General features: G+C 45.8%; 1 protein-coding gene across 22 annotated transcripts in view; it reads right to left on the bottom strand.

Moving 5' to 3' along the window:
• Kalrn (kalirin RhoGEF kinase) overlaps nt 1-17,623 on the bottom strand; it is a 607,498-nt gene that overhangs the window by 171,930 nt on the left and 417,945 nt on the right. For 4 of the 22 annotated variants that reach the window (XM_028886346.1, XM_028886347.1, XM_028886344.1 and 1 more), the window contains exon 34: nt 4,817-4,879. The exons of 16 other annotated variants lie outside the window; for them this stretch is intronic. In XM_028886346.1, coding sequence (XP_028742179.1) covers nt 4,817-4,879 — 63 coding nt within the window. Of the gene's footprint in view, nt 1-3,447; nt 4,880-17,623 lie in introns of those variants that run through there. 2 more of the 22 variants (XM_028886342.2, XM_028886345.1) reach the window with 2 other exon arrangements.

Genomic DNA, 17,623 nt, shown 5'->3' with positions numbered 1-17,623 from the left:
TGCACTCATTTTGTTGTCTATGTTAGTGATACAGAAAATGTTCAATATATCTATTAATGGAATGGAAGCAAGGGCACACAGGATCAGAATGTCATTTCTATTTTTCTTCAGAAAGTGTTATGTGTGCTTTCCCCAGGAGGTTTGTCTGTTTTTGTGGTGATTAGTTCTAGCTCAGGCTATTAATAAAATGAGTTAGCATTTCTTCTGTATAATAGCTGGTAGTGGAAGAGTTGATGGTACAAAGAACTCACACAAGGCTCAGCCCTTGCCACAGTTAATCCCGCACGTGGATAACCTTCTTGCACTGAGTGGAGATTTTTTAACAAATCAAGAGCAAAGAACAATTATATGTCCTGGATAACAACTTCCTAGGATGGACATTCCAGGACAATGCTTTAGCTAATGAAATGAAGACAGTCAGGGAGGAGCAACTTTGGACCTGCAAGGCAGCTGACGTTTTTTATGTTGTGTGTGTGTGGGGCTATATACCTCTTTGTGTACCAGTTCCATTATCTGTAAAGTGTTCTGGGTTGACTGGCCAGGGGGCAGAAGGGCTTGAAGACGTATTACAGCTATAAAATACTAAGTGTCAGTAGGAAAATGACAAAATAGCATTATCACCTCCTGTTTGGGATGTGTTCCTTGTTTTACCTCCTTAAGCTTGGGATCTTGGACTTTGGTTCTGACATATATTCCACTAAAGAAAAGGTTCCATGTCTTAAGGATTTTACTTTTCAAGGGCAGCTACTCTGATAACGTCTAGGAAACCCAAGGAACAGGTATATCTCTTCTTATGGAGCTGATTATTTATTTATTTATTTATTTGGTTTTTTGAGACAGGGTTTCTCTGTGTAGCTTTGTGCCTTTTCCTGGAACTTACTCTGTACCCCAGGCTGGGCTCGAACTCACAGAGATCCACTTGCCTCTGCCTTCCGAGTGCTGGGATTAAAGGCGTGCGCCACCACCGCCTGGCTGAGCTGATTATTTTAATAGGCAGTTTTCCTAACTATAACACTTGGTAGATCTCAGAGTGTGATCCCCGAACCAACAGCAGCAGAATTACCTGGATTTTGGTAGAAATGCAGATTCATGTGTCTACTCTAGAGATGGCCTGAATCACATAATTCTGAGAGTAGGACCTAGGATCTGTGTTTCAACAAGCCTTTGAGGTAACTCTGATACGTACATGTTTGAGAACCACTGCTTTAGCCCAAAGGAGAAAAGGGAAACTAGGATTTGAGCATTTGGATGTGCCAGAGAAAATGGCTCGGGGTCTTTTCCAATCACACTATACAACTAGCTAGTTGGAGCTGGACACAAAGTGACATGTTAAGCTGTGTTAAAGGTACTTCTCCGCTACAATGAAAAAGGACAGACATTTATGTCCATTCATATGTTTGCATACAGATTATGTCTATACATGTATATGTATCTATGTGTAACTAACTCACTGACCTGTACATCAATTTCTCAGTGGATGGAAAACAACCACTCTACTAAAACATGCATCTCTACCTCTGTCACATTCTGCTTTCCTGCCTTGATTTATTTCCTTTGCAACAGTTATTGCTTTCTAATATGCTGAGTTAATTCTTTGTGTTTTTGCCAGTCTCTTCCTGAGGGTGATGTATTTTATTCTCCCATGTCCTGCATTTGGCCGTACCACCCTGAACATGCCTGATCTCCATCACACATGTTCTTAGCACTGAGAACCATGCCTAGCACCTAGTATGCACTCAGTAAATATTTGTTGTCAGAAAAACACTGGGGTCAGACCCAAACGCTGCAGCAGCTGTGTACCCCCTTATCTGGTCGTGTCACTACAGCATGGAGCTTTGCCTTTCAGTTCCTCTTTTGGGCTCTGGGATAAGTCTGTAAACAAGGCCCTGGTCAGTGCCATCCTCAGGAACTTAGTTCATCACTTCCAAATGTATCCTTTCAGTTCTGCTAGTTAAGGGGCAGTGTCTTGAGTGACTGACATGTTCATATAGCTGGCTGGGGCTAGGGGTCATCTACGGCTATGCATAATAATTGTGAGACATAGTAGGGAAAAGGTACTTTAAAAAGAAAACTCGGGGGCTCCAAACTCTAGTTTTTATTCTGCCCCAAAGTTGTCAAACGTCCTTGGGCAAGCAGCACTGTCTGGTCTTGGGTTCATCTTACTGACCTCACGTCTTCTTGCAGTTGTTATACATCCATTCATGTGTTGACTCACTGATGCCTGGTTCCTGAACTGGCAAGTTCCATGAGAACAGGGTCCATTTGCTCACCTACGTTTTAATACCCTGTAAGCAGCTGGAGGCATTTCTTAACTATGTGGTGTGTAAACAAATCCCTATGAGAACCAACTGATGATTTCTGCTTCATTGGCCTATGTCTACAAGTAACTAAGCCCCAGGTAAGCAGATGTGTGGTGTAGAGACCCCGGCCTAAAGAGCTATCCAGTCACAGGGAAGAACAGAATGCTGGTATGCACTGGCCACTTATGTAGACAGTGGAGGTGGCTATGCCGCGCAAAGCTCAGGCCAGCCACCTGGCTATCAACCCTGTGGCTTGGAAAAGCATGGATACGGCAGTGACAGACCACACAATCACAACTCTGTTATTTCCAGTGTTCAAGTATTCCTTTGCAGCTTCAGCCTGACCATTAGGGAAATACACACAGCACTGCTGGCTTCTCTGGCTGTGAAAAGCACAGGAATAGACTCAATAGTTTCTTGGTGTCCGCCATGAGAAGAGCACTCAAGAAATGGAAGCCTCCTTGTCTGATTCTGCCTCTGCAGCCCCTGTACACACATGTTAACCAATGAGGTTTCTAAGGATGCCCCGCTGACCAAGGACTAGATCCTAAGGCTGTGACTAGTTCATGGGAATGCCCTCACCAGTCTTGGCTGAAGGGAACATTTCTAAAAATATCTACTTCTGGGAATGTATGCTTCCCCAATGAGTCTTGCAATGTGCTATGGCTTGCTATCAAAATTCGAAAAAAAAAAAATACTAACAGTTGATTATTATTCCCTGAAGGTGCTGAGACCTGTGACTGCATGGATCAAGTCTAAACTTGGCCTGCCTGCTTTGGGCTACCTTTGCCTCTCTTTCCCTCCACTTTTCTTTCTCCCCCAGCCCCTGCCCCTGGTAGAGTGAATTGTACTCCTGACTCAGCCCCACCCCTTCTATCTTTCCCCCACTACTCTCTCTCATCTACGGATGGTCATCTTCGTTCTGGAAAACAAGTTCTGTTGCTAGGAAACCAGAAAATTCAAATGGCTGTGGTTGCTATGATCCTGATTAACGACTGCAATGTCAATGGTGCCCCCTTCATGCCATAGAGACGGACACACCCTAGGCATCTGTCCTCAGTGTGACAGGTCTTTCCAGAAAGTGGGAAGGCAGCGAATCTAAGGGCCTCCGAGCTCAACAGAAATTATTTATAAATCACTATATATCAACAGCTTTAGAATCATTTTATTAGAACACATCCAAGAAAGAGACATATGGAAAAAAAAGACAGCAGCAGTTCCCAGTCATGCAAATGCCCGTGTTAAGGTTCTCCATTGGATTTAAGTTCAAGTACAAAGACAATCCTTTCCTGAGCCAGGTGCGATTCCAGAGAATGACTTTGCATTGCGAGCACATACCCTTGGCAAAGTTCAGAACACTGAACAAGTCACTTTCTCACAGCAAGAGTGTGAGATACATGGAAGTGTAAACTTTGAAGGACCCTCTCCCCTGCCCTCCCCCATCACCCAGCCTGGGAAGTGAGCCCAACTTCGGGACCTCTTAGAAATAAGGTTTAGTCTATTGAAAATAAAGCAGTGGGCCTTTAAAAAAGGTTAGAAAATGAGTGTTTTTTTATATATATATATACATTTATATATATTTATATGAAATGGAATCATCCCTGCCTCTTGCCTTGGTGGGGGTGGGGTGGGGGTGTCCATGAAATTTTGTGAGGGTTCTTTCTAGAATGTTATGGAGGACGTTAAAAAAATTTATTATGAAAAACTGCAAACATATACAAAAGAGAGAATAGTATAATGAAGACCATGTACCTATCACCTAGTGTCAACAGTTATCAACAAGTGGTCAGTTGGTTTCACTTAGGCCTTTCATGTTTCCCACCCCACCCAACAGGATCACTCGAGGTAAATGGGACCGGAAGGGTGGTCTTCCCCCAGAGACCTCAGACAGGAGTGGAGAGGACGCTGTATCAAACAGAATGTGCGGAGGGAGGTGGCTGCTGCCAGTGTTTGGGAAAGGCTGGATTTGACCCTCACCATCTGTATCTCAAGCCCCCACCTCATTCTCATGATGTAGAGGAGATAAGTTACAGTAGAAAGATGGCCTTTTCCAGACTAAAGGTGGGGGGGCACTGTTCACAGAAATGTTAACCTGAAGAGGAACTCAAAGCCGAATGTACCCCTCTCGCTACCCTGTCAATTGGAGTTGCAGACTTTTTGGGCAGTGAGGGTCGGATGGAGGGGGATCCCCGGGGGTTCAGGTCGGGAGCTGGGGGAAGCACATGGGGCCCTGGGGCCTCTTGAAGTCCCTGCTGCCCCACCATTTTGGACTTTGGATCGAAGCTTGGCAACCTCATAATTGCACCCAGGAGAGAAGCAGGGAGGCCCGGGGTGAGCCCATGGCCCAGGCGGGCAGATTTTGCTTGGAACATGTTGCCCTCTGAGCAAAGGCTGCACCCCATACCAGCCCTGTCAGAGCAGTCTCAAGAGAGTTGGGTGACTGGAGTCCTGGTGGGAGATCCCAACGGCGCCACGGCTAACCCGGTGAGCTGCAGGGACAAGTCCCAGGCTGCGCGCTAAACGTAAGTGGAGAAAGGATCTCCAGGTCCCAGGTGCCACCGAGGAACAAGGTTGCCATCCTGTTAAGAAAAGGGCTGGGCTCTGTGATTTGCATATGACTTTGCAAAAATCTGCATGAGATCCCATCGCCCTTTATAGAAAACAGTGTTACATCATCAAGTGCAACCTACGCCTAGTAACCCAATGCACAGAGATAACCGTTCGTTCAGAAGAGAGCGGAGAGGAAAGCAGAGCTGGGTAAGACATCCCTTGGTCTGAAGGTTCAGAAGAGTCCAAGCAGGTCCAGGATCCAGATGAGGATCACTGACTGGCCACTTGTTGCCAGAACTCAAATCCAGCTCCTTTTAACTCACGAGACCCCCATAGATCAGTCCTGCGGCGCCCTCCCAGTGTCTCGGACACATACATAACAGGAGCAGTGGAATAATATCAACAGAGGTGCGGTAATGACAGGTCCTACTGGCCTGTTCCTTTGTGTCCATCCAGTACCCTTGTTAGACTCTTCGTAACCTCTTTCAGGGTCTCCTTCCCTACCAAGCCTAGCTGTAACATTTAATTGAGAGAGAGAAATACAGAAAAGTTGACTCATCCCTGTTAGATGCTTGGCAGTAATGGGCTTGAAGTTTGTGAGTTTTATATATGGCCAGATTCCATGACAGCATTTTTCCTATGGTCAGGGGCTATTTTGGGCATACTGTAAGGCCGTCTGACGGAGTGAATTACTAACTGGGCTAGTGAGTCTGGGCAGATTGGAGACACGGCATCTATGTGAAACAATATATGGATTATTGTTTCCCTAAGAAAAATGACAATTCTTCTAGTAGTCACTGGAAGAGTGAAATATTCTAAATGGCGGTGGATCCTAGGGAAGAGAAAAGTGCAGCGTCAGCTGAGTCTGACTTCAGGTTTGTCTGGGGCTCGCACCATGGAGTCAAAGGCTCCCTCACACCTACCACACAGAAATGAGAAATCCAGCTGGAAACTCTCCCAGCCAGACTTTCAGCTAAGCAGAGGCTGAATGGCATTTATTCTAGCTGCCCTGAGCTCAGAGAAGGTGGGAGACATTCCAGATGGTAGAGGGGAAGAGATTGGCAAGAAAGTCGGGAGCTGTCTAAATGCACATGTGAAGTCACTCATGGGCAAGGCCCTCTTGTGCCCAATTCAGTCACTGCACTACAGTTAGAGGGGCTCAAGAATTGGAAAGCACATTCCCTCAAGTCCAATGCCACCTTACTGTGAACAAGGGAGGGGGCAATGTCAGCGGTGCTCACTCGGTAGTCTCAGACCATGCTTGCTGCTATTCCTAAGCTCTTTACTATATGGTCTGTAGAATTTGTCTCAATGGTAGAATTGGATAGTTTTATAAATACTAAATTATGCATTCTGCTGCTCCCTATTTACTGTTACTAACAGTTTGTAAGATTTTTAAATCTCTCATGTGCCTAAGTGCTGAGTGTCTCCATGCATCACAACACATACCCGTGTCACAGGCTTATGGGGGTCAGTGTGACTGTCCTCAGTTTGCAGGCAGAGGCCCGGAGAGGTCCTGCCCAGGATCATACAACCAGCAAGTGGATGATGGGTGGGGTGGGCGCTGAATCGAGGTTTGTTCAACTTCAAAGCTGTCCTTAACCACTAGCCCCATCAATTAAAGGGCGACTGTACATTTGTATGATGTTGAGTCTAACGTATCCCTCACATACGCGTCTCTCTTACACTCTGAGACCTAACTGGAAGTGGCCTGAGTAATTTTATTATACATATTCATTAGGTTCTATAGAAAATTCCTTATACCCCTTTCAACCTCCCATTGTGATTGGCTCTGTGCACCTGCAAATCTATTGAAAGACAGTTTGATGTAATAAATAAAACCCATGTAGACACTACATACACGGTATCCTTAGACTCCTGAGAAATCCTGAGAAATGCAGACGCCTGCCCTGGAAGACGTGATTGGATATACCCACAGGCATGCCAACAGACTGATGACAGAAAGGCATGGCTTTTACTTTTCGTTGTCGTGAGAAAAGCTCTCACCATGTAGCCCAAGCTGACTCCAAACTCCAACCTGGCCTCTGTTTCCCAAGTGGTGGGGTCACGAGTGTGTACTACAATGCCCAGCTGCATAGCTTTTAATTGTTAAAATGACAGCTATTCATGAGCCTGTTGAACTGACTTATAAAAAACTGACCTAATGGACGTACTGGTGGGAAAAAAATGTTTTCAGTGGAGGAATAAAATGCTATTGATCTTTCCTATTAGAAAAATAGCTGTCAGCTCAGAATTTCTAATAAGCTCACATCCAATTAGCCCACGCCTTTGGCTTTCTGTGTGCTTTCTTGTACTCACACAAATACAAGGTCAAGGGTTAGAAATATTCCCCTGGTGACCGTGAGAGTCCTCTGAGTCCTCAGTACTAAAGTCTTTTCTATGTTGCAACTGCTCATCTTCTGGACCCTGAATTGGCAACACTTTGGCTGTATTTGGCATCTCCAGTATGTGTCCAGAAACACTTATCTTTGGCATTTTCCATAAAGGGTAAGAATCAGGGAGATTCTTTTTATAGGCCTGTGACTTTTATCAACCAGATTTGCTCAGCATTTGTGGGGGAGGGGTTATGTTGAGATTTCCTCGTCTCCCACTATCCAGGTATAGTTGGCTTATATAAACCTTGCACTTAACAGGCTGTAAGCCATGTTCTAATATTTGACTCTCATAATAAAGCTCCCTGAGGCATAGTGAGATGTTCTGCAGTCACTGTGTACATGGGAGATAAGGCTAGACATCCAGTGAGATAAAAACAGCCACAGACGAAGAACGTATTTATTCAGGTGATAACTTTCTACGCGTTCATGTTCCACAAAGAATGACCACAACTATTTTGTAGCAGGCTGTTAAGTGAATCTTAACTGGAAATTGCCAGTGGCATTCTCTTCTGTAACTTATCTGACTGTATGTTACCAAGGCTTCATCCTGACGGATTAGGATGCCTCAAAGGCAGAGATGCGGCACAATTGCCAGTCTTGTAGCTAAGATAATAATCAGCCTCCTCTTGTCCTTGAGTCATGCCATGCTCTATTGGGCACAGGAATAGTGAGCAAATGACATACACAATACACGGAACATGGGACATTCTTGGCTTTTGAATTCAGGTGTGTTCCGTTCTGTTCACCAGGAGTGGGGAATAATAGTATTTATACTATTTGAGCCAAGGGTTGCTTTGTGTATTTTGCCTGCATCATCTAGTGGTTTTCTTTACTGGGCTTTGCCTGTGGGGGGCCATGTGTATAGGGGAACAAGATTCAAACTTCAGCTCTATTCTTTCTGGTCGTATGACCCTGAGTGAGTTATTTACTCCCCATGCGACATGTCTCTAAAAATCTGTCATCTGCAAAATGAGGAGGATGATACATACCTTGAAGACCAGGAGGCTCATCATGTTAGGGGCCAGTGGTCAGTCTCTGGACTGCCTTTCTTCCAGGCAGCCTGTGTGCTTTTCTCTGCCTGCCCAGGGAGATCAGTGACTTCTCTGGCAAAGGACGGCATCTGCCCCATTAGATGGGGAGGGGATTTTTTTTGCCTTGAGTGGGGACTATGTGTATGTGTCTGTATCCTTCCATTATACCCAGGAAACTCTGCAAATACCATAACTAGCTTATGAAAATACTTTTTTTTTTTCCCACCTCAAGTTTCAAACCAGATTCCAGACTGGAAATTCTCCTTGCTGTAGTCATCAGAGTTAAAAACTGCGACACACAGTGTGTGGGGGGAGATATTGAATAGTTCACACAGAGAAAACATCAGTACCATAAAACATACTTTTAGATCAAACTCTTCTCAAGGATTAATTTTTGCAGCATCTTGCTTTGCTCCTTCATGCATGCTACTCTGCTTTAAGGGCTCCTGGGAGCTAAGGTGCATTTGCTGCCCAGTGAGCTCAGGGCTCTCCATCCCACAGCCTGCGGGGAGGAGACAGGCAAGGGATGGACGTGTGGGGTGACTGACTGGGCAGTGCTGGTAGGTCCCTATGCGAGGTACCTTGCCAAGGCCAGGCCAGGTGCCCCTTCCAGAAGGAAGCCTGCCACCGCCAGCAGCATCTAAGCTCCCCACCTTTGCCTTGTCCATTTCAACGTCTCGTCAGGGAGTGCTCTGACTGAACTCTGAACCCGGACAGTGTGGGTGATATCCTTGAAAATGTTTGCTCCATGTAACTTTACGGTTTCAAGTTTTATCAGGGAACTCTCCCTCTGCCCTTGACTGTAGCTGAGGAGGAAGGGATTGTGTGTGTGTGGAAGGTCCTTGACCTTGAGACCAACTCCTGCCTCTCAGAAACTCTGATGTCCATGAGGTGGCCTCTACAAGGAGTCTTTTGTGCCACTTGGGGTTGCTCTGGGAACCCTTCCTTTCCAAATCACCAGGGACTAAAAACAAGCCTCACCAGGGCTTCCTCTCTCTCCGGAGACTTTCTTTGTGTGAAATCTCTACATGTACGTCTATGTTCCAGGACCCCCCTTGCCTTTCCCTCCCATCTCTACATAGAAGAGCTTGGTGGAGAAGACATCAGGCCTTTCTCACCCTGATGTCCTGCCTCTGAATTTTCCCTTCTCTTTCCCAGCACACTCCCAGGCTCTGGACCTTTACAACCAAAGTCACCAATTCCTCTGCTCCTAACTTTGGCCCATGTGCAAATTAGCTAAATTCATTCTCTGGTCATTTTTTTCAAACCTTGAGACACCAATGAGAGGCCAAGAACTGTTTCCCACCAGGCATCTGGGGCCTGTAGAGGACAGACTCCAGCATCAAGCTAATAACCTTAGCTCTTCCTACCCTTTAAAAAAGTAATGTCTAGTAGGGATTTTGTTGTTGTTAATGAAAGTACTATGTCTTATTGTAGAGAAATATAAAAAGCCACCTACCAGAAATAACCATAATTTATATTTTGGTGTATTTCCTTCATATATACATATATGTATACATGTATATATAGACACATATATGTGTATATGGACATATAAGCACAAAAAATACACATATGTACACACACATGGCACCCTTTTGTGTTCGGCAGCAAGGTTGGTCTTTCATATTAAAAGAAAAGAGATCTCAAAGCAGATGAGAAAGAAAAGTCCCTCAGCTCTGGTAGCCCGCCCTTCACCTGTACCAGCCACAGTCACCATTGTGTCATGTCAGAGACCTGAGGACCGGGGGAGGTCAGAATGACCCTTGTCCTAAACCACACAGCAAATGCCTCTCAGGCAGGTGGAAGACATATCTGAAAACACACCGGTTCATAAATACAGACAAGTAGATTATACACATACAAAGCACGCCATTCTTTCTGAGCACTGCCTGTGGCTGTCTTCCTCACCTCTGTGTGCTGGAGACAACACTAGGTACCAACCATGAACCCTAACTTCGCAGACCTGGTGATTCAGCGGCTGAGAAACAGTAGCGAACAGAGGAGGAGGAAGATACTGTCTCAGAGTGCTGAGGGAGGAATGCCAGAAATCAGTCCAACAGCGAAGAGGATGCACCTTAACAGGATTCTTCCCAAGGTCACAGACTTGTCTATCGGGACGGGAAACTAACTTGAAGGTATAGCGAGGCAGTACATAGATCGGTAGACAAAAGACACGAGTCAATAAAATGAGCGAAGATGACGGCAGACACACCAGAGAGGAGAGATCTGCAGACAGCCAGGGGAGCAGGGGAGGGGCCTCACAGGAGGCCAGCGCTGCAAGTGTTGGGGAGGATAAGGCCTGGTGGGGGGTGCTGCTACGGTTGAGAGGCATGCTTCTGTTCCCAACATACCCAGGGACAGACGTTCTATGTTACACGATGATGTGAAGCCAGGCTCAGGGACAGACCTTCTGCGTGGCTGCAGGACGGTCAGAGGGAATCACCCACCCACAGGACTTGGCAGCACACTGGCTAGCAGAGACTGGGCCAACAATGCACTGACAGTCACAAACCGGGGGGCCTGGGAAAATGACGTCACTTCTGCCCCCAATCCAGAGGTCACGCCAGTTAACTGGGCTGAGGAAAAAGGAAATGACTGTCTGGCGCTGAGACTAAGGAAGGGCAAGACGTGGAGTCTCACACACATCCGGTGGTGCTCGTGTGCAGGGTGATCCCTCTGAGTGCACACCTGCCGACTGGTTTTCTGAGTGCTTAGCTGAGTGCAGTGTTGGTGGGGTCCGAGAGTGTTTTCGTCTTACCAGTGCACCTCCATCTTGGAACAGTACACAGCACATAGTAGGTACTCAGAAAAAAAAATTGTGGTGAATGGTGAATAGCAGCAGAGTGAAGTCACTTCAGAGATATGGGTTCAGATCTTTTGTTATGGGCGTTAGGAGTGAAATAACAAAAATATGGAGGAAGGCGGGAGAGATACAAAGAAGAACCAGGAGCAGAGAAATCCAGCTGTAGGTCGTCAGAGCACGAAGTGACGTGTGTTCTATGGCCAGGAGAAAGGAGGCGTTTGACAATAGAGGGAGAGGAGGTGATGAGCTGAACGCTGTAGTGAGTGCAGAAAAGAAGAGTCAACGAATGTGCTGGGCTAGCAGCGGAAACTCTTGCTGAGGCCGCAGGAAGATAAAGGCAATTCTGTATCCGCTACACTAAAAGAGCCACGTTTCTTGGATGCTGCACAGAAAAGTCTAAACAGACGGTGGTCAGCACCTGCTGTGATCTCCCCGACCTATCATTTCTTTGCCTCAACTCAGCGCACAAATCCCAAACTTCAACCAAGCAAACTGACTCTCCTCGCCCAAGTTATCCTAGGTGGAATGAATGACCTTCCCTCCCATAACATCTTCGCTGCCACAGTATGGTCTAGTTAGGAAAGTCGAATGTGGAATCATCTCTGATCATCCCACATTACAAGCGTTAATGTTAGGACTCTGCCCACAATGCCAAGCACATCACCTTGCCTTCATATGTCCACTCTCCATTTGTCTATTTAAGGAATATTGATCAAGAGCCATCTGTGAATTAGCACTGTTAAGATTTACTAATGCAGTGAGGGAATGTGACAGACATGGTTTGTCCTTGTGGACTTAAAGTCTGGTAGAGAAGCCAATCACATGACCTCACGGATTCTTAGGTAATTCCAGAGAGTGACAGGCACCAAGCCAAAAAGCAGATGACAGTGTTGGAATGAATTCCTCTGTCAGGTCTGGCTTTCCTGTATTCTCCTCGATGCCAATTGCTTGGCCTTTGTAACAACATACAGAAGTAACTCAGTCCTCCTGTATGTAAAGGAACTGAAGATGAAAATCAAAAGGCTGTCTGTAAAATTGACCTTGAAGAGGCTTATTGTGGGCACAGATGCTTAGTTTTGTCATGCACATACTTCCTCCCCATATCTCATATCTATCTGTTGGACAGCTAAGTGACAAACTCATCGTATCTATCATCTTTCTTTCAGCAAGTTTCATTGCTATAACTCTACTACATGTCTAGTGTATTATAATAGTATAAGGTATAATATGAATGCATTGGAAATGATTTACTAGCTCTTATTGTTCAGAATTTAGAAACCTGCAGCATGTGTTAAGTCTTCATATTGGTACGTCCTTCTGTGCACACATAAATGGTAGCTATTGTGAAATATTAAATGTAAAAAATGCTTTTTGTCACATCTCATGATGCCCTAACTTATCAGTGTATTGCCTTAAAAATCAAAGTATATGCTTGTCAGGATGCACGACAGAGAATAGGAAGACAAGCCACCAACTGAGAACAGATGCTTACATTACAGATAACCACATGGATCAATAATTAGAGTAAGTATACTCCTACTATTGAATTAAGAAAATCCCACAAACCCCCAAGCAACCTACTAGACACGTAGGTAAAGCTTGGGTTGAGCCTTTGGGAAGAATTCAAGGCCTAGGGAGATGTGCAAAAATGTGCAGTCCCATGAGGAATCAGAGAGACACAACTTAACATCCGAAGCTAGGGTTCCTACAGCCCAGCAGATCACACGGGAAAGCAGGACCATTGAAAGTCCTCGGCACAGCGGTAGGAATGTAATTTGGCTCAAGAGACACGGGCACAACGTACCACCTAGAAGTTCCATTCCTAGTTCGACACGCTAGAAAAGCTGAACTGTGTAGGCCAGGGTATACGTAGTAAGGATCCTCACAGCAGAATGATTGGAAATAGCCTCAAAGTTCCGTGCAAAGAATGGATGAAGTTTGGTCCATCTGCATGACAGCATACGTGACACAGCAATGAAAATGAACAAAGAGCTCTGCACATCAGCATGGATGGATCCCATAAAACAACAGGAAGTGACAGAATTAAAACAGAAAAGAATACAGGCTCTGATTCTAGTCAGAAAATCTACGTTGCTAGTCACAGTGAAACTGTTACTAAGGGGCGCTTACACAGGTGGTGAGGCTATAAATTAAGAATATTATGAATGTGAGGGGTATGGCCACCCCTTGGGCAAGGAACTCAGGGCTGTGTCCAGGAAGGCACATGGGGGATTCTGGGAAGTGAGTGGCGTTCTGCTTCACCATCTGCACGGCTGATACCTGCTTTTTTTTTGGTTTTTCGAGACAGGGTTTCTCTGTGTAGCTTTGCGCCTTTCCTGGGACTCACTTGGTAGCCCAGGCTGGCCTCGAACTCACAGAGATCCGCCTGGCTCTGCCTCCCGAGTGCTGGGATTAAAGACGTGCGCCACCACCGCCCGGCTGATATCTGCTTATTTTAACTCACTAACGTCTTCAGTTGTGTTGTGGATTTTAGTACACATATTTCACATTTGGAAACATTTTAAGGTTTACTATAAATCAGATGTTTATAATTAGGAATGCAGCCTATAAAAGTAAGTTTATAAATAATAATCAGAGAAGCCCATAACTCTCATGTGTACTTACACGGATTCACTATTACATATTTCAATAAAAATATTAGAAAAAAAAAACAGATGCAACCTTGGTGGCCAAATGCACTGTGGAAGAACAAAATGAATAAAGATTATTTGAAAGCATCTGATTGATTGGAGACTATGACCTTGGTGACAGATTGCAGCTCTGTGGGGGAAACCAGGACTCACATGCACAACTGGGGGGCGGTGCAGGTCCATGTAACTAGCTGGGCAGAGTTATTTTACATGCCTATCAAAATTTAAAATGTATATTCCCTTTGATGCAGGAATTCTACTTCTAGGGAGGTAACTTGTTAATATATTCACAAATGTGAAAAGGTTATTAATTACAACCTCGTTAGCAATGGCAACAGATTGGGAATGTCCTGCATTCCTATCAATAGGAGACAAGTTAAACACATTGTAGCAATTGGGTGTGCCACCATCAAAAAGGAAGCAGCTCCACATTCTGCTACGAGAAGAGTTTTCAGATTTATTATATGGAAAAATAGAAACTAGTACATGCTGTGTGCTACCTCTGTCTGAATTTTTTTTTTACATTTATTTATTTATGCATGTACATGACATGGCATACATATGGAGGTCAGAGAACAACTGGTGAGTCCATCCCTCTCTCCTTCTACCACGTGGGGTTCAGGGACTGAGTCTAAGTCCTTGGGCTTGGCAGCAAGCATCCTTACCTACAGAGCCACCTTAACAGCCTGACAGTTTTTTTTTTTTAAAGAATAACAAAAAAGAATAAATAAATGTATAAGGTTTTATATTTTAAAGGAAGGTCTCTAGAAGAATATATAAAATTTGTACTGCAAGTGCACTAATGCCTCAATAGTTCATTGAAAAGCCCCAGAGTCTATCCTATTAAAGGAAACAGGTTGGATTAGCTGAGCAAGAAGAAACATAAAATGGTTTAGGTACAGATGATGTGGGAAACTTCTTCATAATTCCCATGTGTTCTTTAAAAGTCTGATTCTGTATCAAAATAAAATTCTTTTTTGGATACAAAACGTTTCAGAAGCACCGTCCTCTGACATATTATCCAGGATTAGAATTAATATTTTGGGCTCAAAATTGATACAAAGGAGAATAGAAAGGAAGATGAACTTGAAGGCAAGGATGAATTTGACTTTTAGTGTCAAAATCTTCCTGGCTCCCAGGCTAAATTTGTCCTTCAAAGCAGCATTGTCCTGGTATGAATGAATCGTATCTCAACAGACACATCCATCACAACAATGCCTCTGATGCTCCCTACAGCAATTGGCAAAAAGCAAGAGTCAGTACAGTTGTCTCATCTGAGGAACACATGGGACCCTGGACGGCTGCTGCCCATCATCACATGCAGGACACCTGGGTGTGGACTCAAGGCTGTAGGCAAGGACAGAGACTGTCCTGTATAGAGAGAGTCCATGGTTCTGGTCATCAGGGACACTCAACTCAATGACACTGAGTTGAAAAAATGAATTTAGTGTGGTAACAGATTTGACCAAGTTTTCTGTTCTCTTCCCTACTGACCTTCTGCGTGGTCCTGTGTTAGTGGGAATTTCCCCAGCAGCCTGTCCTTCAAACAGAACCAAAGGCAGCATTTTTCAAAAAGACAGTCTCTGGGACTGCTCGACCCTCACAAGACTCAGCACTCAGTCTCTATAAAGGAGGAGACAGAAATCTAGCCATCCTGTACCAGGGAAATACCTGCTCCAGCACAAACATGGCCACATCCATAGCAGCAGCAAGGTGGAAGTGGGAAGAGGCTTCCATTGAAAGCCAGGGTGGACATTGTGTAGGGTCTGATCCGTATGGTCCTGTAACTACTTACAGCAATTTTTCTCTTAAGAGAGTCATCAAAGTTCTGAGAGGTGGCTGTCCCTCTCAGGGGCACCTGCTGCTCCTGGGAGATGTCCCAAGGTAAAAATTATGTCCTTACTGTGGCTCCTTGGAGAAACCCACCCAAGAGGGTAATTTCGATTAGTTTTTTTCTTGCCAAACCTGCTTTCCAGCAACGATGACCACATGACCTCACTCCACTGCTATCCACAGAAATCAACCCCCTCCTCCACAATGGCCATGACAGACAGGTTGCAGAAGCCAACTGTAATGAACCAAATAGCCCTCTACTGCTGGAGAGGGAAACCCGGGCAAGATGCTTCAGCCAGAGCTCAAGGTCAAGAATCAGGGCAGTGGTGGGGAGAGCCAGCCCAGGAGACGTTCCCCTGGAGTGCCACATTACAGCAACAGGTACTGTGGGTTGTGCTTCTCCAGCACATCTGGATAGGTAGAAGGAACATCAGCTTCCACAAAAGGCACACCTTCAAGCTGGAGTCAGTCTGTGTGGTCTACCCTCCACGGCCCTGAATCCCTGTGCCAAGTTTCTGCTTGGGGTTTCCCAAGGGCCAATGCTCACACCTGTCAAACAAGCTCACGGTAGGCACCGCCATCCCAGAGCCACTGCTACTCATCCAGGAGCTCTGGAGAGCAGGCTTCCCACAGGTAGCTCTACCCACCCATGAAGCAAAGCCAACCTTTTCTTTTTTCCTTTTTTTTTTTTTAAGGCACAAGACTTTCCCCACCTACGGAGGAAAGGTAAGCAGAATGCCGGCAGGACTCTGTGGAATCCTCCAGTACTACCCTTGCTTGCCCTGAAAGCTGTCACTTTCCTCTCCGACTCTGTCCTCCCAGCCATGCCCACCTGTCCATCTGTCCTCTCTCTCCCTGTCCCCAGCAGAACACGTGGGGCTGCAGGTGTACTCACTCGGGTCTTGTTTGCCCTGGTCTGTCGCCAGTTAATCCACTTGAACATGGTGGCTTGTTTTCAGATTTGCTTTCGCCTTCCACCAAAATGCTAACAACAAAATCGCATTTCCCTCGGTGCGAACTTGGCGCCACACTACAGCGGTGGGGGTTGAGTTGGTTCTGGAAACTCGCTCCTCCCTGGCAGCTCCAAGATAGGGATCAGCCTCGCTGCATCCCAGCACTCACTGGCGAGTGCTCAAGGGCTGGGCAGGAATCTTCTTGGGAGGCTGAAAGACTCTGGGGCAGAAATCACATGCCCACCAAGGCCACGATGTGAGTCATCAGTACTTGGTATTGAAGAGTCTGTGATAGGCATTGCTACTCCCATGGACTAGAGCACCACACTGCAACTTACTCAGGGTGGCTAGGGATTCCCTGGCCTGTGGGGGGGGCAGGCAGGGCAGAAGCAGCTCAAGAAGGGGGCCGCAGTGGTACTTGTTTTCTGCAGATCAATGAGCTGAACGATGAAAGTCACCACTAAAGAAACATTTTAAATCTGATTTAACTCGGGTTTGAATATCAGGGACTGTCATTAACTGGCTTTGCGACTCTGAATAAGTCACTTGGTTACTTTTCAATAGCAAAGAATGTTGATTGATGACTGAAGGTTTCATGATTTCTGGGGCCTCTCTAAATTTGCTTCTTTCTTTTTCTTCCTTTTTGGTTTTTCAGGACAGGGTTTTATTGTGTAGCCCTGGCTGTCCTGGAACTCACTCTGTAGACCCGGCTGGCCTCAGACTCAGAGATCTGCCTGACTCTGCTTCCTGAGTGCTAGGATTTAAGACCTGCACCACTCCCCCCCCCCAGGCTCTCTTCTCTAAATTTCTGATTCCAAACTTCAGGCTCACCCTGAATGAGACAAGGCCTCGCCTGCAGCCTTTACAGACAGCTCTAGGCATCATCGGTCAGTCACCTCTCCACTTTCCCCAGTCCCCATGCCCCCATGCCATGCCGCCTCTGCCTAGAACACAGACACAGTGCAGCCAAAGGTTCCGACCCCGGCAGAGCACCCCCAAGGCTTCCAGTTACCTGCCTGGCCTCAACAAAGTCCTCACCAGCCCCTGCCTTTCATGACACTCACTTTTTCAGGTGATTGGCAGTTTTGATGATGGGTTTCTTC

The sequence above is a fragment of the Peromyscus leucopus genome, chromosome 12, assembly GCF_004664715.2.
Source record: "Peromyscus leucopus breed LL Stock chromosome 12, UCI_PerLeu_2.1, whole genome shotgun sequence".
Lineage (NCBI taxonomy): Eukaryota > Metazoa > Chordata > Mammalia > Rodentia > Cricetidae > Peromyscus > Peromyscus leucopus.
Note: the sequence above shows the minus strand (reverse complement) of the source record. Positions and strands in the feature narration are given on the sequence as shown.